General features: G+C 37.2%; 1 protein-coding gene across 4 annotated transcripts in view; it reads left to right on the forward strand.

Moving 5' to 3' along the window:
• Positions 1–25955, forward strand: part of ASXL3 (ASXL transcriptional regulator 3) — a 110982-nt gene that overhangs the window by 52522 nt on the left and 32505 nt on the right. For 3 of the 4 annotated variants that reach the window (XM_026842489.1, XM_026842490.1, XM_026842491.1), the window contains 4 exons: positions 301–422; positions 12885–13002; positions 13894–14013; positions 18510–18673. In XM_026842489.1, coding sequence (XP_026698290.1) covers positions 301–422; positions 12885–13002; positions 13894–14013; positions 18510–18673 — 524 coding nt within the window. Of the gene's footprint in view, positions 1–300; positions 423–3361; positions 4109–5127; positions 5507–12884; positions 13003–13893; positions 14014–18509; positions 18674–25955 lie in introns of those variants that run through there. The other variant, XM_026842492.1, reaches the window with a different exon arrangement.

Here is a 25955-nt window from a genome sequence, read left to right on the forward strand (position 1 = left end):
TCAGTTACCTTTCAGGACCTGAAAGGTAAAATATGCAAGGCCTCCAGAACTGCATAGAAAGGGTATGATGAGGTACAAATATTTGTGAAGCCATGCATTTACATGCATTTATTTAGAATGTGGCTGGATTTACAGCTCATCTGGACCTCAAAATTAGTTGAATTTCTTATAGTGAACTTTTTGTTTTCCAGGCACTTGCCTTTCTGCTTTCTGTCCTCAAGACTTTCCAAGATACAGGGAAGATAACCCCCATAACAGTATTCTGATTTTTTTTATTATTTTTTTTTTCTTTTTATGAAGTTTGCCCAAAGCAGACATCTGAAGAAATGTCTTCCAGTCGCGATTCAAGCCTTACTAATGCACCGGTGCAAAGCAAGCTAGTATCTTCCTTCCAGCAGCACACAAAGAAAGCACTTAAGCAGGTAAGCTTGTATTGACTGATAATCAATTGGCTTCCTTTGGCATGTATGTCTTATATGAATAAGATCTCAGCAGAATTTCAAGATGTTTCTGAGGAGTTTTTGTGCTTTGTTTAATGGTGTACTGCTGGGTTGTTTTTTTTTCTCTTTTTACCAGTGGTGCAGTCCTGCTATTTATTGTGAGTTTGATGGGTTTTAAGTGCTTTTCAAGTAAGCAGAATTGTTTATATTATCACATCCCTGCTTTTCCTATGTAAGCATTTGTGTTGGAAATTTTATGTGAGGCTTAAAGTAAAAAAGGATTTTGAAAGAAGTTTTGCAGATAGGTGACAATCTGGGTATACTTGATGTTCGGTTTTTCTTGATGATCTGTTAAGTAATTTTTCTTTCATATGGTATTTGACACTACAGTGTATAAAAGTGGGGTGGTTTTTGCTTTTTGAATAACTTATGATTTGAATTATTTAGGTTGCCTGATAAGTAGTAAAACTTGGCAAAAGTAGCTAATTATTGAAAGTCAGATATTAACTGAAAGCATAACAATGTAAAAATTATTTTTTAACAGTTCCAAATTAGTTCAGCTTACAGCCAAGCAAATGGAAAAGAAAAACTAAAAAACTATAATTCAAAAAAAAATTATCATTTCCTCTCAATTTTGGTTATGTAAATATGTTTTAGTCTTATAAAAACTATTGAAAAACAAAATACATTTCTAAAGTGTTAGCATAATGAGATTATGTTGTTTTAATTTTTCTCGTAACTGCTCTCTTAGTTATGGTTAACGGAGGTCTAGTATTTCATGGAGTAGTTTATTGCTGAGTTGTTGATTTAGGCTTAAATTAAGCAATTCCTGTCCACATCTCCTCGAAACACTTAAGTATTTGTGCTTGGCTTTTTCATGCGGTTTGAGTTTAAATCCACCAAAATTAATAGACCTCTATCATTCACAATGTTATCTTGCACTTAGAGGCTTTGAGGACTGGAAAGGATTGTTATATTGGGTTCTCACATCTGTTTGGTCAGGAAAATTGAGCAGTGGGCACAAAACATCTCACTAACTGTGTGGATAGTTCTGAAAAACACTTCTTGTAAACATTTCTATACAGATCTTTTGCAATATATGAACTTTCTTAGGGGTGGAGGGAGCGGGCAAAGGGAAAGGAGGGGGGGGAAAAAAGAGCAAAGCCACAAATGTTTGAACTTGGATAACTGTTTAAACTCTACTGTAATTTGTCACTTCGCAGATGTATAGTATTGAGAATAATTTTTAAAAGAGCAAACTAATCAGAATAGCTTAATTAATATAAAAAGTCATAACATGGATGGAAATCTTTGAAAACATTCCCTAAGGCAGTAGGGTTAGAAAAACAACAGAAAATTAACTAATCAATAAAAAGAAATTAGTTTTAGTTAAGTTGATAGTAATTAGATCCTGTACTTCAGAGTATGAGAGTATTATTACAGCTATCTGTAAAATGTTTTCTCTATGTACAGTATTAGAGAAATGGACATTTGTGTTCTGGAATAGGAGAGGATTTTTGCTTTATAGAGAAAACAAAGTTTCAGGTGTTGACTACTGCCATATACATGCTGCAGATTTGATTTAATTTGATACTGTAGCAGAGGTGAATAAACATTAACAGTGATTTTATTTATAAAATTGCTGTTGAAAATTTATTCTTTCACTTTCTAATCTTTCTGATGCTTTTTGGATACATAATACCTAAAATTTGTACTAAGAAGAACCTGTAGTACCTTTGAATACACAAGAAACTTTAGACAGTTGTATGCAGCACTCCTCCAACTGATACTAGCTTACTGGTTTCATGCTAAAGTAACAAGATGAGCCATTGTCATGCTCTCAGCAAATACTTATACTATATAAACGTACATATACTGTATATATGTCATAATGTGGTCTTCCCTAGCTATTGCTTTTTTTCTATTACTAAACAGTCTTCACAGAATGAAAACCTACATGATAGTATTTCAGAAAGTTTCCTATTCAATTTATTTTCAAATAGTGGATTCTTCACATTAACTTGATCTTGGGTGTATGTGTTTTGTAATCCATTAAAATTAAAGGAAGAAACAATTTGATAATGTGCAGTACTGCTTGAAGATCTGAGCTAGAAAATTTTCTCCATTGTTTATTTATTAACCACTGTAGTCATATGTAATTCTTTTGAAAGTATTAGATGCTGGATTTACATATGATTTGATTTTTAATGAATTGTAGAGGTATGTTACTGGGCTTAGATTGCAAAGAGCAATCTCACATTTCCTTGTAACAGCCTGCATTTTAGGATGTTCTTGTGAATCAAATTAGTCACGACATGCGTTTCTTGAGTTATGCTAGAAGTTTGGAGGAAAGGGCATTTTTTGAGCCCTGGTTCTTGATCTTAATTTCTTTTCTCAGGTAGCAGTGGGTCTGGGGTACTTTGCAGGGGCTAAGGAGGTTTGCAGTTGCAGTGGACTCTCACAAGGTCTGTGTCACAGTTCAGACCTCATCTCCTCACCTTTCAAAGGCTGGGCTGCCATTTTGTTCTGGAAGCTTTCTCGCTTCACCTCCTTCCGTAGTGTCCTCATTGGGAGAAAGGGTTTGAGTGTTTTACCACTGTGTTTCATGCTTCTCTTTCATTATTGAGGGAGTTTCAGTTCTGCGTTTGTATAGTATCTGAGTATAATGTCCAACAAAATAGTTCCTCTTCCTGAGGGTTTAGACAAGAGTCTGTGGTGTAGACCTGCCTTTTGTGCTTGGCTTTCTGATGGCAGATTTTATAGATTTGTTTCCATTTTGCTGTTGGAAGTGCTCGGGTGTGTGTGCCCAGCTGTTGCTCATCTAGTACCTTTGAAACGAAGTTTATGGCATGCTGTCACACGCTAATTTCCTATCAGTACTGATCAGTTCCATACTGATTTACCTCATTTTCACACTCAAGAGTTTTGGTATGCAGACCCATGTAAAGACTTCTTCCTGGGAAAGTACTGAACTACATCTGCATCTGCTAGCAGTGGTATATGGTCACACTACTGTGTGAATTATTCTTGCTCTGGACAAGGCTAACTCAAGTACGGACATCAAGTCATGGCATAGTATCTACCATGCTCCTCTCTGGTCCAGTTTCTGTTGCATTGACTTGAGGTGATACTTTGTTGGGAAGTCTTCGCTATGTACAGATTTGTCTGTATCTATCAAGATGTTCTTGGAACATTTCTCAGAAGAAACAATCATACCTGCAAACTGGCCTCACATAGGTAACACTGAGCATGTGTGAATATCCAGGACTTTGAGGTGTTATTAGTGTCTGTTGGACTCTGATAGCCAAGTATAAGAGCACCTTGTCCATCAGTGTACCAGTTGTTTCCTGGGGCAGTACCAAGAGAGGATAAAGAACTTCAAGATGCACTATAATGATGTCTGGGATGATAGTAGACCTCCCAGACATGGAAGAAAATCCTGCCTCACTTTTGGCACTTTGGAATCAGCACCAAGAAGGGTACCCATAAATTTTCTGTTGGGAGAAGAGAAGGATACTCCATTCAGACTCAGGATCTGAATACAGACCCGGACATGTCTGAGACTGTGCTGGGCATCCAGATCTCTTTGTAGAGACAGAAACTCCAGAGACAGCAGCCAAGTGGGTTTGGGAGGAGAGAAGCTCAGGAAATAAGGGAGTCTACACAAGGTATGTTACTACCGTGGTTTGTTTTGTTTTTTTTAACTTTGGGCGTTGTCTGCATGCTCGGTGGCTGGGTTCATGTATGTGCCACTATATTATTCGTAAAGTGGGTAGATGCGTTTTTTTATGGAGAAGGAAGGCACCCAACCCTATGGTTTGGTCTTACAGTACAAGTGGCAATTCCACACCCATTTTTTTTCCAGTGGATGCTGTCAAGCCCCAAGCAGTAAGAGAGCTATGGGGAAGTTATGGTTTGGCTTATGTATTGCTTCTGAATTACAGGATGTTAGACCTGTACAGCTCCAAATACCATTTCAGGCTGACTTTTATAGCACAACTGTAATAATTATTAGAAACCAAGCTACAACCTGAATCAATAAGAGACTAAATTTCAGAGCAGAATGGTGAACAGTGTAATTTAGCCCTGATTTACCCAAATTCACAGGACTAGTTTATCAAGATTTCTTTGTTTGTTTGTTTTTTAAGGACACTGGTGTCCTGGTGCCTAGGTTGGCACTGAAGGTAGAATCCTGATCTCACTTGATGCTGGTGTGGATTTGCTTTCCTGTCTTCAGCTCAGGCACACTGCTTGTCTTGCTTTGAGAGAAGAACAAGAGCAAACTCACCAGTCTTGCTCCCTCCACACTCATTCTGTTAGGACTTCTTTCCTTGACTACAGCCAGATGCAGGTTATCTTGAAGCATTTTGCTTCAACATAGGAAGTAATCTAGTATGAGTCTGTCTGTGGTGTCTATCCTTTGACTCATTTGAGCAACTACGCACTCACACGTTCTGATAGAAGCCTGATATATTTGCCTGCTCTCCTCCCCCCAAAGAAGCAGATGACAGAGGAGATCTTTATGATTATGTCCTTATCACTTAGAATTTGAGCACAGGGTGTCTTCCTGAAAGGCTCTGAAAATCCACTTGTCAACTGAGAGGTATTTTTTGTTCTGAATTCCTCAGTATAGTTTGCTGCAGTTTCTCAGTGTCTCTGTTAACCATTTTCCTATGTTTCTTTTCAGATGCTACAAATTTACCAAGGCCACAGCTGGAGAATTCTGGCTCCCTAGCTGAAGCATTTGATCAGATGTCTGGCAACATTAAGTGATGATTCTTGACAAATTTTACTGTCAACAAATGGAAAACAAGGAAAACGTGTTGCTTTTTGACTTCTAGAGAGACATGGGAAGGGACAGTGGAATTTACAAAATTCATTCAGAAAAATGGAAATTCGAAGATGATAAACTAAACTGATTTTCTGATTGCCAAGACAAGTCTAGGGAAGAGGACAGAGAAACTATGGCAGGGAGACTGCATAATGGGGAAAAGAAGCTGGAAGAGCAAGAGTTCCAGCAGGAGCTCTTCAGGGAGTACATGCATTGCCCGAAGGCAAGCTGCACGGTATGTCCCTCTAAAGGTCCCTATGCATGGGCAGCATGTACCAGCTGCTCAACACAGTGCTTTGGTAAGATGCAAGAGAATGTTTATGAGACTTTTTTCTGGGTCCCTAACCGTTACCTGTGATGGAAAGAAAGGGACAGGAATCCACACAATCTCTGTATATTTTTGTACCGCTTTTTAATAACTAGATCCCAGTTGCTGGGGCATTCTGCTTGTTTGTTTTTCCTCTGGGGTTGTTTGCATAGTATGCTTTTTGCAACACTCCTGCATGTTTTGCATTTTAATAAATATGTTTTCCAGAATTTCTTACTCTGAGAGATGACTAAGAAGAATTTTAAAGCAACATTAGAACTGTATGGTGTTGCAGTGTAGTTGCCTCTCTGCCTCACTGTGTCCCTCACTTTAAAATATGTCCTGACATGAACATTACCTTTGGCTAAATCTACCACTGCTACGTAGTGGAATCTCCTTCCCAAATATAGGTCAAAAGCGCTCTCTTTGTTCTGTTCTGTAGATGCAGTCTCAAGTCTGAGACAATCAAGCTGATGATAGTGGCTGAGTTCTAAGCATTGCACTTGTCTGATCATGTTTTTCTTGAAGTAACCTGGGGAACTATTTAAGCTGGATTGGTCACTGCTACTGTATTAATGACAAATATCACCACTGGAGATGAGAGTCCCAGTCAAGCTTTTCCAGTGATTTTTCTGTATAGTGACAGTGGGTGTCTAAGTGAGTATCTTCTTCTGGGCCATATGAAAAGAACAGCTTTTGATTTGAGTAGTTTGTAACATGAAATTGTATCCAGGTGAAAATGAAGCATGCCTTGATTTTGAAGTGCATCCTAGAAATGGTTGGCCTTTTCAGGGAAAGACAGGAATTGTAACAGCTCACAAGTCTTCAGAGCTCTAGGAAGCCTCCTACAAAATGCTGACAAGCAGTTACCTACAACTGCTGTTCCAGGAGCTGTTGGGTAGGTCCCCAGAAGGCTGTGTGCTCAGGGTGTGTGGGCATGTAGCAGAACCCAGGCTCAAACAGGATGTCTGGCAGAAGGGCATTACACTGTAACTGCTTACATTGGTGCAGAAGGAATTGGTGCACCTGTTTCTCAAGAGATAGCATGACAGGATTTTTTAATCTGGAGAATGGTAGTCTAGCCCTGAAGCCCCCACTTTATGCATTGGACCCTGTGCAGAGTACGTTTGCAAATTTGACCTAATGGAAAATTTTGATTACTGTTGTAAAATTTTATATTGTCATTGCTATCTTTATTTTAGTTTGGTTTTAAACTGCTTTCTACAGTTTCCTTACTTGTATGTGCTTTGTTGTTCCAAGAAACTGATTTCCCCATAAAGCAGTTTTCAGCTGATAGATATTATTAGTTTAATACTACAGAAACAATTTTAAAAAAAAAATCTTTGAAAAAAAGTGTCACTGAGTTGATGCATATGCCATCATCATTCCCGTTCACATGCAAGTCAGAACAGACACTGAACACGTCACATGGCTTTTTGTCCTTTTCCTTTTTCTGTGGTTGGGAAGGCAACAAAAATGTTTGCTTTGCAGTCTATCATGATCTGCAGCAACCGTAGCTATGAATCCATTATTGTAATCCAATAGAAGATAGTGCTGGCTTGCAGATGTGCAGACACACACATAAATATACAACTATCTCTGTCTCTGCACCATGAACGTCCAAGCACTATAGTTCAGTGTTGGTTAATATACAGATAAATGTTCGATTGTTAATGTATATTGTAGTTGTACAGAAAGACCCTGACCACTACTGAGACCTAAAGAACAAATATGCAACAAGAAATTATTTTTGTTCCAAATACAGATACAAGTGTCACAGGGAAAGAGGATGACATGGGACAAGAATAGATATTTGAGAAGTTATTAGTAGAGTCTGAAAATAAACCCTGGGTCTCCAAACTTCCAGACTGGTGTTCTACCACTATTCTTCATCTCCAAATGATCAGTTTGTACACTTGCCACCAGTACTGTTATGTTTGGTGTACAAGTCTGATTGGAAGTAAAATAATTTGCTCTATGCTTTGGAAATGGCACTTCATACTTTGTAGCTGTTTCTGTAAGACAGCTTTATTATTGTTTTAATCTTACATTTGCATGCTTATAACTGGGTGCTTTTAATGTATGTTTAATACAAAAAGTAGTGGAATCCCCAAAATAATAATGTATTTATTCTCTTCATGATCTGTGGTGCTTACTGTTTTATTTTAAATGCTCTGTGTATCCATGAAACAGGTTGCCACTGAGAAATTTTAATTTAATAGAGACATGGGAATTAAAGGCTGTCTTTAATTTTACTAAAAAAATGAAGGTGAGAAAGAGGACAAAGACTGAATTTTATGGTGGTGTTAAGCAATAAACTGTAAATCTGTTTCATCTTTCCCAATTTGGGATCCATGACCATGACCACCATGTAGAGTTGTTATTTATTTTATGCAATAGACTTTTCTCAGTGTATCATAGCTTGTGTTTTCCACATGGCAGAACGGAAGAATTCCATAGCTTTACATTTCTGATCCATAATGTGTGAAATTTCAAAGGTTATGTTTCATGATACAAGTTTCAGAATGTAGACTTGACATTTATGGAACAAATAGAAATCTGGGACAATGTTGCTTAATGCAACCAAGTGTTACATATCTTTGTTGTTAATAACCTAATTTTTAACATTCTCAGCATGTTATGCATTTAAGCTCAAATGAAAGTGGTTTTCTGCATTAATGGTTTATCTGTATGTTGCGTTTTTTCATTCTGAGTTGAAAAGATGTGGGAAAGAAAAATAATAAAAAAGTATCCTGCGCATCAGTAAAATCATAGAGCTTGACATTTTGCTTCTGGTGCTCTTTTGGGGATGTATTTTTCCCCTCTCCCCAGTTACCTTTTAGTTTATATTGTTTCCTTTCACTCCTACTTCAGAGATGACTTTATTAGTTTTTACTGAAGAGAATGGACCATTTTGTCACATGGGTGAAGAAGTCTTTCCAGTGTTAAGGTCAACTAAATATGAAATTTTTATTCTTAAGAACAGATAATGGCATTCATGAAACTTCCAATACACTGCTATACTCCAGTAGGGGCATAAACTCCCTGAAAAAGAGAAGACGACTTGCTCTTGTTACCTCTTTATAAAAAACTGCTTGGAATTAGAAGATCGCTGTTAATTGTATGGTGTTTTTCTTTTGACATCTATCTTCAGAGTTTGTGTTTTCTTAATACTTATGTTTTTATGTTATTTTGAGTTCTTAGGATGAAAATGGATTGAGAGGTTACTTAAAGATTTTGGCAGTAAAAGTAATTTCATTAAACTAATTAATTATGCCAAGCCCTGTATAATGACCATGGCAGTGTTATTCAACAGATGGTCACAGGTTCATTTTTATGAATGGGAATATTGGGAATGCTCCATACTCGTTATGTGCAAGAGATTCACAGATGTCCTTTGCAAATCTGCTTGTGAAAGGCTGGATGTAAGTACTATATTTTGGTGGTGTTATTAAGAGAGCTTTTAATGTTTAACATATACCATATGAACTTTCATTTTCTTTCCTTTTTTATTTATGTGCTATACATATAGGATAGTACTAAAGTTTTACAGAATACTTCAACAGTGATCAGTTCTAGGAATTCACAACTTGCAGCTTTTTTAACTCAACCATTTAGCACGAAAGACTGAATACATCTGAAATACAAGCATAGAGTCTCATTAAACAAAAATATACTTTATGTAAGCTATCATATGTGCTATGTGTTTCTCTCTTACTTTCCATAGTAAAAATGACACCTTATCATTTGGTAGAATCATCATCTCTTTCTTGTGAATCTATAGGAAGCCCAGCTAGGAGGTTATATATCTCTAAATATGGATGAGATGCAAAAGGCTGTCAGTTAAAGATGCCAATGTAGTTTGCATTAGTTACTCTTTCTGAATCTACAGTGAGATCTGGAACCTTTTTTTTTTTTTTTTACATAAGTTATAAAATTTTTCATTTTTTTTCAATGCTAATTACAAATTTGACTCATCTACTTTGTGATTATTCCCTTCACTAGAAGAGCCAAAACTAGAGATTTGTTTGGTCGTGGTGACTAGGAAAGCACTTAATTAGCTTGGTACACTAAAAGCTCAATATAGAAAAGCATTTGGTGTATGTTTCACTTTGAGTAATCCCATTGACTTCCCAGCTAAGCTGAATTAATCTTGGGATACAAGATTCTTGTCTTAGCCTACAGTAGTTGTATCCTAAAATTAATATCCCTCAGGCTAAATGTAGAGAACTTATATATTTGTCCTCAGCAGAGACTGCACAGATTGTCCTTGGTTTATACTTAACTCCTGTTTGGCTTTATTAGTAACTAGGCGTCAGTCAGCAATTTTTCCTTCTGCTGGGTTGCTCCTAGTGTTGTCTTGCAAAGACTTGTCTATGCAAAATTTCAGACCCTGCAGCCTTAAATTCAAAGGAATATTTAACACAAAATTGTTGTGATTACCTGGGAATAATGTGTCCCACTAAACAAGATGACTGAGCAAAATCTCAGCCACCTCTTTACCCTACAAGTCAAACGTTAGATTATTTACTTGATACTTTTGTACCCTCCTCCCCTGCTTCATATCTATCCTTTAACAAATGAGAAGTCTAGAGAGGCATAGGGAAGATTATTCATCTGTTCTCTGGACACAGTGTAATTCATTGGCACTTTGTGTTAAAAGTTAGACTTAGATTTTGATGTCCGCAAGGTTTTAAGTTGTTTTTTCCATTCTACAACCAGTCTTTCAGGTGTCCACATGTGTGTAGCTTTACTGTCACCTTGAGTCATCCCGTACAGACTGATTTTGATATTTAACTATGGGCCCTGCGTGGGGTTTGGTTCCTTGTGTTGTGAAACTGGAGGAGATAAGAGAGGGACTGACAGTGAAACAATGAATCTTAGGGAAAAAGAAACCCTGAAAAGCAAATGTGTGTCAAAGGAAAACGGTGTCTTTAAAGTTTGTGCTTGGTCCTCCATCTTGAGGTATTTAGCCTGTAGCTCAGAAGTGGGCTGTGCCTCAAAGTAAATAGTTCTGGTAGCAGCGTTTGCCGGGTCCCAGTTGTGTTCACCCCTCTTGTGGCTCCGGAGGGTGCAGGGATGAGCCATGCTATCTTGCATTAGTGCTCTGTAAGCATGGGGTGGCCTGTGCTTCCTGGAAGTGCCAGATCAGTTGCATAAATTTGTGCTTAAGGTCCGCAAGTGTCCCTCCTGTAACACAAAAGAAGGTAAGTGGTGCACCTGACGGAGACTGGGTACTGCTGCCCTCACTCCAGCAGCGCATGTGTCACCTAAGGTGTACAAACGCTGACTACCTGTCATTGGTGGAGGATACATTGCTGTTTCTCTCATTCATGGGAGTTCAGTCTAATGCATTGAAAATCAGCTGTGAGGCTTTACAAAGAATCTGCCCTTGTCACAGTAGCTGCATAAATCATTAAAATGGTATTTCTGTATGGGTGCTGGCAACAAGACTGTGGTCCCTGGTAGAGGTGGAAATTGTCTTGAAAGGTCAGAAGGGGGCTGGAGGAGAACATGGGACATCATTTGGGCTCTTACTCATTCGTCTAGGGAGGATGACACTGCGGATGGGTATCTCTTCTCTTTGCTCTTCATCAGACAAATCAAGCTGTGGAGCACAACAATGGAAAGTTTGGGTTGTGCTTACATTGGTATGCTGTTAGTGCAGAAGATTGCTGTCTTTTCAGTTAATCTTTAGGGGACTGTCTGTTACTGTCTTAACGGTATTGCTATTAAATAAGGATCACCTGGTTTGACAGTTTGTTGGGACTGTGCACTGAGGGTAATTTTTTAAATTTGTGGAATTTTTGAGAAACATTAACATTTTTTAATTTTCTGTCCACAAGTCTGGCTGTTCTTGCTCAGTACCAGTATGAATTTTCTGTCTCAAAATGTGTGAAGTATAGGATGTTCTTCATGGTTTTCTGCTTGCTTCTTTGGTTCAGTGCAGATCTGACCAGCTTCCTCTGTTTGCTTGCTTTCAACTGTTCTAATTTGCTTTTTATTGCGCAGTGCTGATGTGTCTTTTAAGAAGTGTACTATAAAAGGGGTTAATCGAAGAAATAGCTTTTGTGTGGCTTGGTGTATTTTATGTTGTGTAGTATGTTATTTAGAGGAATAGAGTGATAGAATTTTTTTTGAGGCTTTTTTTTATTTAATTATGTGAACATTTGTGAAAGATATTACAGATTAATTGAAGTTACAGACTTAAACCTTGTAAGGCATCAGTCATTCATGCTCATAAACCTACAGGGATAATTCGTATCAAATATGTTCCTCATTGGTACAGTATTACTTTAATAAATCCCCCCCCCAAGATCATAACACAAATCACAGTTATAAAGAGAGTGCACAGTGAGATTGGAGAAAAACAGACAGGAGGATAGGAGAGATCTGTATTAAGCCCAGCCCATTCTGATTAATTCCAGAATTTTAATGCTCACAAATGTATTAACTGGCAAGTAGTAATATTTGTATGTTTTAAGATCTTTTGAATCAGATATCATTTTCCATATAAAACAGTCTGACAGGTATTTGGTATTTCTAATCTTTAAATATTTTGTATTACATTATCAACCCAGTATTTGATCCATTTACGAAACACAAAGCACTCCCATTTGTAGAGATTTATTCTTGTATCATTTTTCCCCAGATTTGCCAGAACACCATCATGTTCGTGTTCTGAAGGTTAATGCCCAAAGTCAAGCAGACAGAAGCCAAGTGCTGCAAGGTTTCCAAGATTAGGACTGATTCCCTTCACAAAAATAAATGATTCCTGCCATGTTCAGTGATTTTGTGCAGCACTACTCACGGCTGAGTGAGTGCATCAATACTGTAGTCCTTACATGCTGTACATACTGATGACACTCTGTGTTAACTTGATTGACTGAGCAGTATACTGGAGAGGATGCACCTGCGAGAGATGTGCAGACATATATATTTTTATTCTGGTTTTGAAACATTTATTTTACATTTTTTTACTAGGAAGTCTTAGTTTCACACTCCATGGGTTATCATGTTGTGCTGTTAAGGTAGAGCTAACAGTTGCGTGGTTCTTTGTTGTCAAAACTGTATTGGAAAATGATCTAAGGTGCATCTTCTTTCTCTTTATAACCAAAAGCCTGATTTTATATTTTAAAGGAAAATGACATAAAGGGGACGAGGGTGAAGACAGGCAAGTCAGTAGCTATATAAATTACGCTTATTTTAAGAGATTCAGTTTAATGGCAGAGAAATGTCTCATGTGAATTACACTTATAAGCATTATTTTTTGTTACATTTTTATGTTTTGTTATTGTTTTTGTAGGCTTTAAGACAACAGCAGAAAAGAAGAAATGGAGTCTCAATGATGGTAAACAAGACTGTTCCTCGTGTTGTTTTGACACCATTAAAGGTGTCTGATGAGCAGTCGGATTCACCTTCAGGTAAATAGCTAAAGGACCGTTTGCAAGATCAGCTCTAGTCACAGAGCCTTCCTCTGTGTCAGCTGAACTGATATTTCCACCTGGTGGCTTCATTTAACGTCTTTATTTCCTTATCAAATCTAGTGTCTCAAGGATGGAGATTTTTCTTTAAAAAATAACTGAAGACACACAGTAAAATGACAATTGGTAATAGCAGCAGCATTAAGGGAATGCAAAGTAACATTTTGTTTGGCTCTGGAACTCTAATGGAGGACCACATGCTGGTATTCAATGCCATAAAAAGGGGAGGGAGGGGAAAAAACGCAAGCTTCTCTGTGAATGTGAATTTGTGTCTCATTTCTGCATTGCAATACTCGAATCCTTTTGTTAACTTTATCTTCTTCTGGTACCATGCTTATCACTGCAGCATAACCTTGACCTTTAGTTCTGGTGGTTAAGTTTAATTTTAAGAAATTTCTATGTTTAACACAAATTGACAATTGTATTTCCAGGCATATCTCTTCTACAAAAGTTTCTTCACAGAGAAATGATCTTTTTTCACCTTTAAATTGTTTTACTACACCATAACTTGAGGTTAAAATATTTTTAAAGGTATCTCTTGGGCATTATAGGACAACGTTATTTTTATTAGATCAGTGAACATTTTTATTGACTGCAGTGTTCAGTAAACTTTAGTTTTCAGCACTTAATTGATTTATTGAGCTTTTACTTCCATTTCCTCTGATGATGAGGAATAGTATTGTGACCAGAAAGGTGTATTGCCTTTCCACAAGTAGATTTCAATGGTTTCTAAATCCTATTTTCGTTTTGTTTACAGTGTAGGGGGTGCTGGGGGTATGTTGGTGCAAGTGCATCAGTATCATGTTTGGGGGTTGTGTTTTTTTTCCTAAGGATCTGAATCTAAAAATGGCGAAGCAGATGGTTCTGATAAAGAGATGAAACATGGACAAAAGTCTCCAACTGGAAAACAAACAAGCCAGCACTTAAAGAGGTTAAAAAAATCTGGTTTAGGTGAGTAGGAGTAAAATAAATATCTTACTTGTTATTGTAATACTGTTATTGTTGTAAACTCTATGCTCTCTTTAAAAGTTTTATTTTTCTGATTTATCTGTCCCTTTTTCAAACTCAGCAGCTGACCTTTTCTCAAGAAGGCATCTTTCTTTCTGGCTACCTGAAAAATCCATGCACATTTTTTTCCCCCCAGAATGCTTTTCTGTAGTTGCTTTTTGAAGTTGTACAGACGTAAGCAACTGCAGGCAGAGAGGTCATTTAGCAAATAGCTTCTGAATGCTGCATTATGACTTTTTGGGGAATGGGGACGAGGTGTAACAAATATTCTTTCTTCCTGGTAAATTTGCTTGCAGTCTACTATGCATTCATTCCCAAAGATAATAGCATATTTGCTTACATACCTGTCCAATTAGAAGTTAACCCTCCTTTCTTCATTTGCATTATTCCATGTCATATAGAGATTTGGCATATCATTTTTGGTTGATTCTCTTTCTTTGGTTGATTTGTTTCTTCAGTTGGGTCCTTAATTATTTTGAAGCTGCATCTCTTGAGGTGCTAGATACAGTTTCTGGTATTATTTTCTGTGTTTTTTAGAAAGATTCGTGGATGATGATCTGTAATTAATGAAGAATTTTCTCTGAAGAGATGCTAAGAGTAAATTCTCAGTAGCTCCATGTGATAGGCAGATTTTCCTGCTCTGCATGAAATATAATTGGAAATATTCCCTAAGGAGCAGAAAATGTAGTGTTCACTAAGACTCTTGTCTTGGCTAAAGTAAAGTAGAATAATTACATAACTGTTTCTTTATCTTTACAAAGGACTTTTTGCATTTAGCAGACTGCTGAATCATTTACAGAAGTATTTTGCAATGTGGCCATACTGGAAAAGTTAGCAAACAAGGGTTTTGTGATGGTTGGATCATCCTAAAAATTATTAAATGCCTGTCTTTGTGGTGATAAGATTATTCTTCTTTGTTAATGATGCGGCCTAGGCCTACTGTTATATATAACGATTCTGTAAAATAGCTTGAAGGTAATTTACTTCCTAAATATTATAGGTTGGTTGTTAAATATGCTATTGCCAGTTCCTGGCAAACTGTGAGCCTTATTGTATCACAGCCTCCCATGAAAGTGTACTTTGGTTTCATGTGATCTTTCTGCAGATTATTCATCAGTTTCAGATCGATGGATAGTTCTCTATGTTGATCAAAATGCATTATTCAAAACCAAAAATATATAATACTTCAGTATTACAACTTCTGCTATCCAGATATATTCAATTTTAATGATTTCCTGTAACTTTTCTCTACATTTAAGACTGAGATACATAATTTGATGTAGACATCCCTCCCCATCCCCAGATATTTCATCAACTGTTGTCCAATGATACCAAATGCAGAGGGAACTCATTAGATTTTTTGTGGATTTCAGAAAAATTCCTCTGGCCTTTTGGGATACCACACTTGTAATGCAGGGCACTTTGTGTAATGTTTAAGGGTTTCTGTTCTTGTACCTGTTGAAATGTTTCTCTAATGACATATTTCTTGGGATACTAATAGAAAGTTGTTGAGCATCTTTGAAAATAGGTCCAGTGTCCTATATAGTGCACAATTCAGTTCCAGACATTGTTTGATTGTCTGAAACTCTGCTGATCTGCCCAGCATTGACTGCATGTTTTGTTTGGTAGACTTTCTGAGCTCCCATTAAATATGACGACTTTTTGCTCTTTTAGTTAACTGGTTCTGATGACTATGTGATTTCTATCCTTTTCCTATTTTGATTTTTATAGTTTGATGTAGAACCATGGTGCTCCTGTCCTTTTCACAGTTAATTCTTTATGTTGGAGACTATAATCTCTTCCAAAGCCATAAGCTTGAGTTTCTCTCTCATCTTCCAGGTTCTATTTCTGACCAGGGCAGTGATCCCCCCAAGCTCTGGTAGCAGCTATATAAGGATTCAAAATATCTTTCTCTGTGCAAAACAATATAAGAAACGTTGGCATGTATTTTGTCATAAACTCCTCTCAGAATTATGATTATTTATGTGGTAGTGTCATACACTTCTCATACTCCACAGAACTACTACTTTCCATGCTGCTCCCAAATACTTTGCTAAACCTGATTAGAAACTTGAGACTTTCAGTAAAGCTCCTAAATTAGCCATAGGAAGGGTGCAGAAGAGAGAATTTGTTGTTCTTCTGAACAGATTTTGGTTTTTTGAAGTATGGCTGTGATGGGCTTCCACAGTGAGCTGCTGGCCTGTCATCCTGGGAATAATATATATATTTCTTCCACAATCTGCTAGAACCTCCATAGTAGCCTGTAAGTGGTAGCAGGTCAAAAACTTGGTGCCAAAAGCCTGACCCAGGCACACAGAATTAGGTTTGACTTACTGATACTGTCTTGGGCTTTTCACACTATTAAAATATCTGCCACTGAAGGATGTTACTGACTTTGCAGTCCTATGTCTTCTTTTAGTTTGGATCATCTCTATTGGTGTGTCTTTCCGTAGGATATGAAGCATTAGCTGGGGAAATGTTACTCCAGTTTGGAGTCACTGAGAAGATGGGGATGTGTATTCTGTATTGATTAAAAAGAGTATACATACAGGCATTAAAATAGGATCCATCATACTATTTGTGTTATGCGTGGGGACTGTGTTCGTTTTGCATTTATATTTAGTGGGTGGAACAGATGGTGAGGACAGTTTATTGTCATGCATTCATGAAAATGAGCCCTATTTCTATACAATTGTCCTTTAAAACAGGGCATTCATTGGTTTGAAATGGAGTCTTTGCTGTACTGAAATGCAGTATGTTGGAAATATGTGTTGGAAAAGGTTATCTTGTGCTGAGTGCAAAGTAATCCTTGTCTAATTCAGTTAGCATTGTCTGCTGGAAAGTAAAAGGAAAGTGCAAGAATGTTTGTGGGAGGCTGTGACTGAAGGGGAGCTTTTAGAATTTACATATCTGCTGCATTTTAATTCATTTTTACGTTTTGTGGGTGATGTTATACCCTTTCAGAGGAGACCTCTATATGCCTTCCAAGAAATCTAAAGCATAATTGCATTATTTTTATTAATGTTACTGTTAAATAGTTTGTAGCATTTGAGAACTTCCTAATAATCAGTATGCCTAAATTCCTCCATTTGTATAATGTATTTATTCTTCTTAACATATCAGTTGTAATCCTTGCTGAGAGGTTCAATGTGAATGCCAAATGCCATCATTGCTCATAGCAGTAAAATATTCTTTTCAATTGATTTTTTTTAGAGATTCTGCTAGAGTTTGTGTATGATTTAGTTAAGACCCGTTTTATAGCATCTTTGAAATGTTTGAAAGTACAACAGACCAAAAACTTGGAGGAGTTCCCTGGCAGGGGTTAGAAGCTTACCAGGAGTCCCCACTTCTTCCATGTTAAGACTGAGAGGAAGAAAGAATTGTAGCACTATTTTATACCTTGAAGCAGGTAGTAGTAATTGCGCTTTAAGGAGCTTAAAAAAATAATCTTTTAAATATCCTAGAAACAATAACAAAATGAGACCAGTACCTCCAGTGGTCATCTAATGCATTCATCAATCATAGGGAAAAATCAGTTATACACCTGTTGTTCCTGAGAGGTATTTGTCTAACATTTGTCTAAAGTTTTCCACTGATGGAGGTTGTAATGCCTCCCTGTGGATCTAATCCACTGTCTCCTTGTCCTTGGTGGTTGAAAGCTCTCTTTTCCCCGTATCTTAACAGAATATTTTACTGTGCAAGAGTTTAAGCTTGTACCTTTGCTGTGGACGGTAAGAAGTCAGAGTTCTTTACCCTGTGCATCAGCCATTTAAGTATTTCTTCTTCCCTCTGCTGAGTCTCTATCAAACTCATTCCTGGGTTTGTATTTTTCCTCACAGACCCTGTTTTCTAAACCTCTAATAATTCCTGCTGTTGCCTTCTGTGTGTTGATCATAGGTTCTTATGAAAATTCTAAAAAATGCATGTTTTCAGACACTAATTTAGCACATTAAATATTCTTTATGATCATTGTCTAGTCACACGGAGTTTTTAGCAGGTGCTATGGGACAAGTTACATAGGTCAGAGTGCACTGCAGATGCGGAGCATGGCGAGAGAAGCTCTCAGTAATGATTGATTCACATCAACCTCATCAAGCAGCCTTTTGCTTGGAAATAGGTGCTTATAATTATGTTGATGACATGACAGGAAAATTTTCTGCTGCTGCTGAGTTGAGTTGGTCTCTTGAGCTGGAAGTAAGAATATGTCAGCTGTGATGTTGACTGGAACATGGATCCTGTAAGAACTCAAGAGACAAATACAGGGAATAGAAAAGAAGCTGTTAAAGACACCTGGAAGTGGCTGTGTTACCCTTCTCATAGTACTGTTTCTCTGGAGCTTACTGTATTATACAATAAAAGCTAAAAACTTAAAAAGAAGGATTGTTCTTACTCTTTTCCTTTATTTATGTTTAAAGTTATTTCTGTTTATTTACTCCCAGGACATTTGAAATGGACCAAAGCTGAGGATATTGACATAGAAACACCAGGATCTATTCTAGTGAACACTAACCTGAGGGCTTTAATAAATAAACACACCTTTGCTTCTTTACCTCAGCATTTTCAACAATACCTCCTGCTTTTGCTTCCAGAAGTAGACAGGCAGGTAAGTAGCATCATGAAATATTTCTTTCTTTAATGAGACTTTTTACAGTGTGTTTGCATAGGCTGAATCGATTGACTAGGAATTGTTCCAAGAAAGAATAAGAAGAAAATTTCCATACTTTCTTAGGTTAAACTGTTAGATGTAGAATGACTGTAAAGTTCATCTAAGTGTCAACCAGCTCCTGCTTCCTTTCTTTCTGAAAACTGCAGCTCCCTGAGTTGTCTAAATGGAAACTGGCCAGCAGATCTTATGAACTTGCCAAATCTCTTAATTAGCTTTTCTTCCTATGGTGTTGAAGATAAACTTCTCATCTTCAAGACTTTATGTTGAGTCTGTTTTCATCTGTGATCTTCCTGGGCACTCTGCCAGCAATGTCCAGGTCAATATTAGTTCTGTCAGTTTCTTTTCCTCCTCACCTTTTACGCATGCCCATGGATGCATCTGCTCAGCTCCAGTGCACTGAATCCATTCATTCACACTCTTTGTAAGGAAGTTCTTGTTCAGAGCTCACAACCGGTAGGCTCATACAGGTTGTTAATTGGTTCCGTTGAGAAGAATGATTTGCAGAGTAACAGAGTGGAAATAAAAGTTCAATTCCATGTCATTTTCTACAATGTTTGGTCCTTCCTGCATTCGTTGGTTGCATTTCAGGCTTCTTGGAGCAAGAAAAAAAAATCTTTCCAGCATGTCTAGCAGTTAAAATAGCAAAGAGAGCCCAAAACAATTTCATTTATGCACTTGTCTCACTTCTGGATTTAAACAGTCTTACCAATTTCAATGGGGAATACTCGTGTACTTAATTGAGACATATTAACTTTCCCGAATAGGTTATTATATTTTCTGCAGATGGTCAGTATTCCTCTTTTTATATGGTAACTAGAGAATGCAGGTCACTTAAATGGCTCATTAAAACCTGCATCTTAAATCAGTATGTTAAATGCCATGGTTTCATTTTTTAAACTGTTTGTAGTTAGTGTCTTCCACAGTAATACAGGGGAAGGCAGTGCAATATGAGACAAAAAGAGAAAGAAAAATTGTATTGATGTACATTTACTCAGCCTCCTGTCAAATTAGATATGTATGTTGTGGACTAAAATTATGCACTTTGATAATGGAATATTTCAAAAAACACATTAAGACCAGAAACAATGTAAATGTATTTATTCTTAAGCTCCCACAAGACAGTCCAAATCAGTATTGACAAAGTTTAAGAGAACCTTTTTCTCTGCTGTAAAACAGATTTTAATTTTGTGCCCAGCAAATATTTTCCTGATCGTTTTAATTTTTTTTCTCATTCTAGTTAATTTACCAAAAGACATTAAAAAAAAAAACCCCAAACCTACTAGGTAAAATCATGTTTTCTCTCCAACTATCAAAGATCCTAGTGTTCATGAATTACATTTCAAGTACAGGGGCCTTATTTAGAAGTTTCTTTCTTTAACATTTATTTTTTAAAATGGAGCCTTTATTACTGACAAACCATTTACCTTCTTATCAGGATTCTTACAGCAGAGCTTTTGGCAAGAATATCAAGAGAGTATTTGTTGAATTTAATCACTCCTCACTAATTAAAAGCAGTGCATTTCTTTTTAATTTTTATTTCAGAAAGTGTTCACATAATACATACTTTTCAGGTGTTATTTCAAAGGCCCAGCATTATATAATTGGACACTGTTACTTCGGAAGTGAACTAGTCACAAAAAAGTAGTTGTTGTGAGACATTTACAGGAGTCCGTCTGTCATCTTCTCACAGCATTCTGTAGGTTTGTGTAGCATACCATGTTTTAACACGCATTTGGAAGGCAGGAGTCTTCATTCGTCTCTGTAAGATTAATGGAAATATTTGTCCTCTCAGTGTGATAGCTTCAGGATTGTCTTCTGGTGGGGAGTGAGATAGACCCAGATTCTCACTTTGCAGAGGTCTTAGTAGAGAAAGAATTGCATCCGTTTTCTATGCCTAAAGAGTAGCATCCCAGATATGGACTGACGAAAGCAATTGAACTGATACTCTTTTCCTTCCTGTGCAAGTGGAAAACGCCAGTGTAGTGCTCAAGGATCAAGTGACAGGGAGAGAGAATTCCAGCCAAGTAGCTCTGGTGAGAGTCTGGTGTTGGTCACTCCAACGGGACAAGGCAAGGGTATTCAGTCTTCCTCTTTTATTTCTGCTGTCTAAACCAAGTAGGGCATCAGGCAAACAAAAGGGGTGTAAAACTGTTATTAGAGTTAGCTGCTGTCTCTGAAGGTTCAGTTTTGTTGTTTTATATTGTCCTTTTCTTGTTTTGCCTGACAATTGCTACTCCTGCTCTTCTGGCTCTGAAGTGTTTCCTCCCTGTGTGCTGCTCTGCAGTTTGCTGCTGTCGTCCCCAGAGAAAGCTGCATTTTTGTGTTGTCGTGTGGGTATAGTATGTGAAGTACTGTAATGAATGGCACTATAAAAATGTAATAGAGTTATGCTATTTGTGTATATATAGTGATCTGTGAAATAAATTACTAATGAAGTGCAGTCTCATTTAGGCTTTATTACTGCTCCACATAGAAAAACCCTATGATGAATGATCCTTTGTCATTTCTGCCATAAACACCATTTTTCTGGGCGGTATAACTCCTCCTCCTTAAATCGTACTGAGCTGAAACTTGTCATGCATGTGTCAGTTTGAATAAGCGTTTTTAGAAACCATTAGTTAAGGGAGTTGAGGTTTTCTTTTAATTTGCATGCAAGTGTTTATGATAAATAAATGACTTCTCTCTCAACCCTGGTTAGTCTAATATGTTTTTAGAAAGTTCAGGGCCAAGTTAGGAGCTTCTTGGTGTGTGTTTTCTGATTTTTTTGTTTTCAAGTTTTGTGGTTGCTATCAGGGAGCCATGGGAGCCCATGGAACACAATGCCTTAGGATAGATGTCCCAGAATGGAAGAAGTTGAGAATAACTGCTAATGTTGGTGCTGTCATTTTTCCTACTCCAGCCAGACTTTTGACAGAGTGGAAGTGTGGGATCATTACAGGTTTTTTTTTCTTAGGAAAAAATAAATTTTTTCATCAGTTACACTTGAAATTGATTTCAGCTTGTATATTAGTTTAAATTTTATTTTGATAGCAGTGAGGCTCATGTGTAAATTTCTGTATTCAAAATGCCTATAAAAGAAATTGGAACAAGTTGTCATTTATGGTAGATATGTTTTATCAAGGATTTTATTTGCTTTCATTTGGGTTTAGAGTGAAATAAGATGTGGACATTGTTCAAAGAAGCAGCTGTGACCCAGACTTGTCTATTTAGCAGACTGCTCCAAAATGTTTCATCACTGGATACTGGAAAACTCATCTGAAATTTGAACATCCAAATTTTTAGATCTTTGTTAATCTATATGGACTCAAAGGCTGAGAAACATTAAAGCTCATCTGATACAGAAGCTTTTTGGGTGATCCCCCAGGAGACCTAGATGACTGAACTGACAATAAAGAAAACACGTATAGAAAGTATATGGAAAGAATCTGCACAAAAGATTTCAGTTGTCACAAATCCCAGCAAAGTATTTTTCTTTTCAGCTCTAGTTAGAACATTCTACAGCTGAAGAACAATGCAATTTTCATCAAAGAAATACCTGCTTCTAATATTAATACAGCAAGCTGATAATTACACGTAAGAGAAGCCTTCCTGACCACCTCTCATCAAATATTCATCTTCAAAGCAGGAAGTTTCTCTCTGTATCTAAATTGCTATACTTCATCATTGCCTCTTCAAATATTAATTAAACAATGTATGTTGTGCAAGAATGAATAACAGGTCTGTATGACAGGTTACTGAAAAGGAATGGCAGCTGGCAATATCTTGTCTACACCAGCTTTGCTTGTTGCTGCTACTGGGGAGTCAAATTCCTGCTATTAACACTGGGGTATGGGCAAAAGAATGGGAAATAAGCCCATGAGGTGAGCTTCCATGAAGAGAAGTGCTGTCTTGTCTGAGTAGTAGTAGAAGTCTTAAGTGATTTTACACATCCTTAGAGCGTTAAAAAAAAATGTTATTTCTTGAATGCTCTGAAAAAGTTTGTCTTTCCAGACTCTACAAATGCTTGTCAACTTTCTGATCTTTGAGAATTTAACTCCCTGTCTTGTATTTTCTCTTCTGGTAATACCGGGTTCTTCTGAGCATCTTGTGGTTTGCATCTGCCCTGCCCTTTCACATAGGATGCAAATTTCTTCCTGCAAAAACATCCACAAAGGATCTCAAAGCCTCCTCAGACTTGCATGTTATGTTGCAGTGCCATTTTATCTGACTCAAACCTACTCATGAAGAGCATCTAAAACAATAGAGGATATCCTAGTAAAAATTATATCTTGTCTTAGCTTTACTTGTTTTATGAAAAAAAATTGCCAATCTTTTATTTTATTTTCTGAATCAATATAGTTTATAGATAGTCAAGGTAGTTACTTAAATTCAAAATCATAAACTTAAATATTCTTAAGGAAATACTTAAGCCATGCAGTACTGCAGAAGTGCCTGTGAATATTTCAGGTTTATAGTAAGCCAGCGTACTAGAAAGAAAAACATGACATAGAAATCAAAAGATTCTAAAGTGGGTCAAAACCCACCTTAAACTCTTTTAATTTCTGAATCGGTGAATCTGAAAATAATAGCTTTCTCTTGGGTCAGTGCCAGTATTGTTTTTATGTGATAGCATTACAGCATCCTGTCATTTTAAGGTCAGTGCAGGTTCTGTGTTTCTGTCTTCGCCTACTCAATTTAGGTTGATGCTGTCACTTCTAGGTTGATTATATCACCTTGCAAAGATTCCCTCTCACCTTTCATTGAAAAAAAGCACAGGTTGATGTCAGTGATTTTCTGTTTAAAATTGTTAGAAGTAATTTGGGGGAGGTTATCTACAGAATTCCATTTCAAAACCTCTTTGCTTTCATGTAGTATGAATCAGCTTAATATTTGTTCCCACCATTTGAGCAATGATAACAAAAGGTAACCATTGTTTTTGACGTGCACAAATTACTCCTACTCCCAAGCACATCAGTTTGAGTTCTGCAGTGGAGAGTGGGTAATGAATAATACACAAAACTCTTATGCTTGTAAAAGACAAGGTCTGGCATGTGCCATTCTGACACTTAAAGAATAATTAATAAAATAAATACTATTTAGTATTTATCTTACTGTATATTCATTTTATATTAAAAGAGAGTAAGCAAAGCTTTATTTTCACAGTTCCTTCCTTGTAGCAGTTTAACCATCTTCCTGCTTGCTTTCTTAACTTCATCAGTACTTGAGGATTATATTTGCTATTGGACTTTTCCAGCATTTTCTTTATAAGACATCCAAACTGTAAAAATCATTCTTGTGTGTATTATTTGCTCCCACGTTTGTTTTACATTTCTCTCCATGGAATTATTCTGTAGTAGTAGCTAAATGCTTACCTTACCTTACTGAGCTGCCTTTTCTGCTAATACTGCAACCTTTTAGATGTCCTTTTCAATTCTCTATCATCAGTAGCTTTCAAATATTTATTGGTATGTTCCTGTAAATGTTTGAGTTTTACACTGAAATAGTTTTAGGGTTATGACAAAAGCACTTAGTTCAGAGAACACTTGAAATAGAAGGTTAAATGTAACATATGTCTTCTGCACCTAAGCATATTTAAAAAGCTGTTAAATTGGCACCCCTGTGTGTGTAGTAATTGAAGGTCATTTTATGTCCCATTTCTCCCTTTAACTGACATTTTTTCTTTGGTTTTATTGGTTAATGTGGATAGCGTGGTGTTGTTGGAATGTGCTTTATTTGTACAGCTTTATTAGGGTAGTTTTAATGTAGGTATCTTATAGACTAGATGGATGAAGAAATTCCAGAGCATTTAAGCTGCCTTTTTAATAAGATTCTGGGGCTCTGATTCCTGAACTTGGCTAGCCAGGGGTGTTCAGAGAGGTTACTAACCCAGCTGGCCCCTCTGTCCTTGTGCTGCAAGTTAATACCTTTTTTACCAGATGCAGCTGTATGGATGGTGTATCTGCACATTTCACAGTCATGTATTAACAACAAACATCAGTTTCATTTTACATGAGTTGAAGGCTGAAGGATTTTACTTAAAAATCCCTGTTGGCTTTAGCTACAGGAATACTCTTTTAGCTTCCCTAGCACAGTCCACTAAGGCTCACTGCAATTGCATTGCAGTCTGGCTGCTCTGATTGATGTGGTAATGGAATTCTTGTTTGCAGTAATCCTTACAGGTCCTCCTCAATATCATTACTTCTACATGTGTGGATAGGAGGCTTTACATTTTTGATTAAGTGTCATGTTTTTGTATTTCTGCAGGCTTGGTCACTGTATTTCAGAAGTGTGAAACAGTGTTTTCCACCATGCCACATCCATGTTGTGGTAGTTCTTGTTTCATTTCTAAAGTCCTAGCTTGTCACACTTAAAGCATGTCTCACCTTTATGAACAGGTTTTGCAGAGGTGTTAGCAGAACTACTGCAATTGCTTTTGTCTGTAGCAAGGTTCAACTCAGAACATCTAGCAGGACAGAGGAATGGTGCTGTGCCCACTGAAAGCTGAAAATGCAAAAAGCCACAACTCTCTGCATCATCCTTTTCCATAAGTCCTTCTGATGTGTGAGGGACTCTGTGCTCATGGTTGTTCTGAAGCAAGCTAGTGAAGCTTTTGTATCCCTCTCCTTCCCTCCATCCAGACAAATTTTAAAGAATACAGTGCACAGTCTTAGTGCTTAAAAAAGGGAGGACCTTGTATGCAATACCAGTTCTGTTTACATTTGACAGAATTATTAGTACTTTTTATAAAGAGAAAATAATTGATAAAACACCTCTCTTCCAGTGGGAAAGTACTTGCATGAGTGCCTTTTTAAACGACTTTGTGCTAGGAGCTGCGTTATGAGAGTATAACTAATATGTAGATGTCAATGGTAACATATATGATCACAGGAGACTGTCATGCTTCAAATTATGTCTCTATTAAGGTTGCATTGCACTACTGCAGTGTGTAGCGTTTCAGCTCTTCCTTCCTTGCAAAGTGCTAATAGTTATGTGATATGAGTTGGTCTGCAGTGCCTCCAGTGTTGCCACTGTAGGGCTGCACTGGAATTAAATGGAGAACAGAATAGTCCTGACAGTTCTGACTATGAAGACAGACAAGGACTTGAAACAGGATGTTGGATGCAGGTGCAGTGAAAAGAAGAGCAAGCAGAAGTGATCCATCCATGCTTCTGCCACAATCTTCCCATCTCTCTCCCTCTACTCCTCTCCCTCCTCTCCCTTCTCCCCAACCCCACCCCCC

The sequence above is a fragment of the Athene cunicularia genome (genome assembly GCF_003259725.1).
Source record: "Athene cunicularia isolate RWA chromosome 2 unlocalized genomic scaffold, athCun1 chr2_part1, whole genome shotgun sequence".
Taxonomy (NCBI): domain Eukaryota; kingdom Metazoa; phylum Chordata; class Aves; order Strigiformes; family Strigidae; genus Athene; species Athene cunicularia.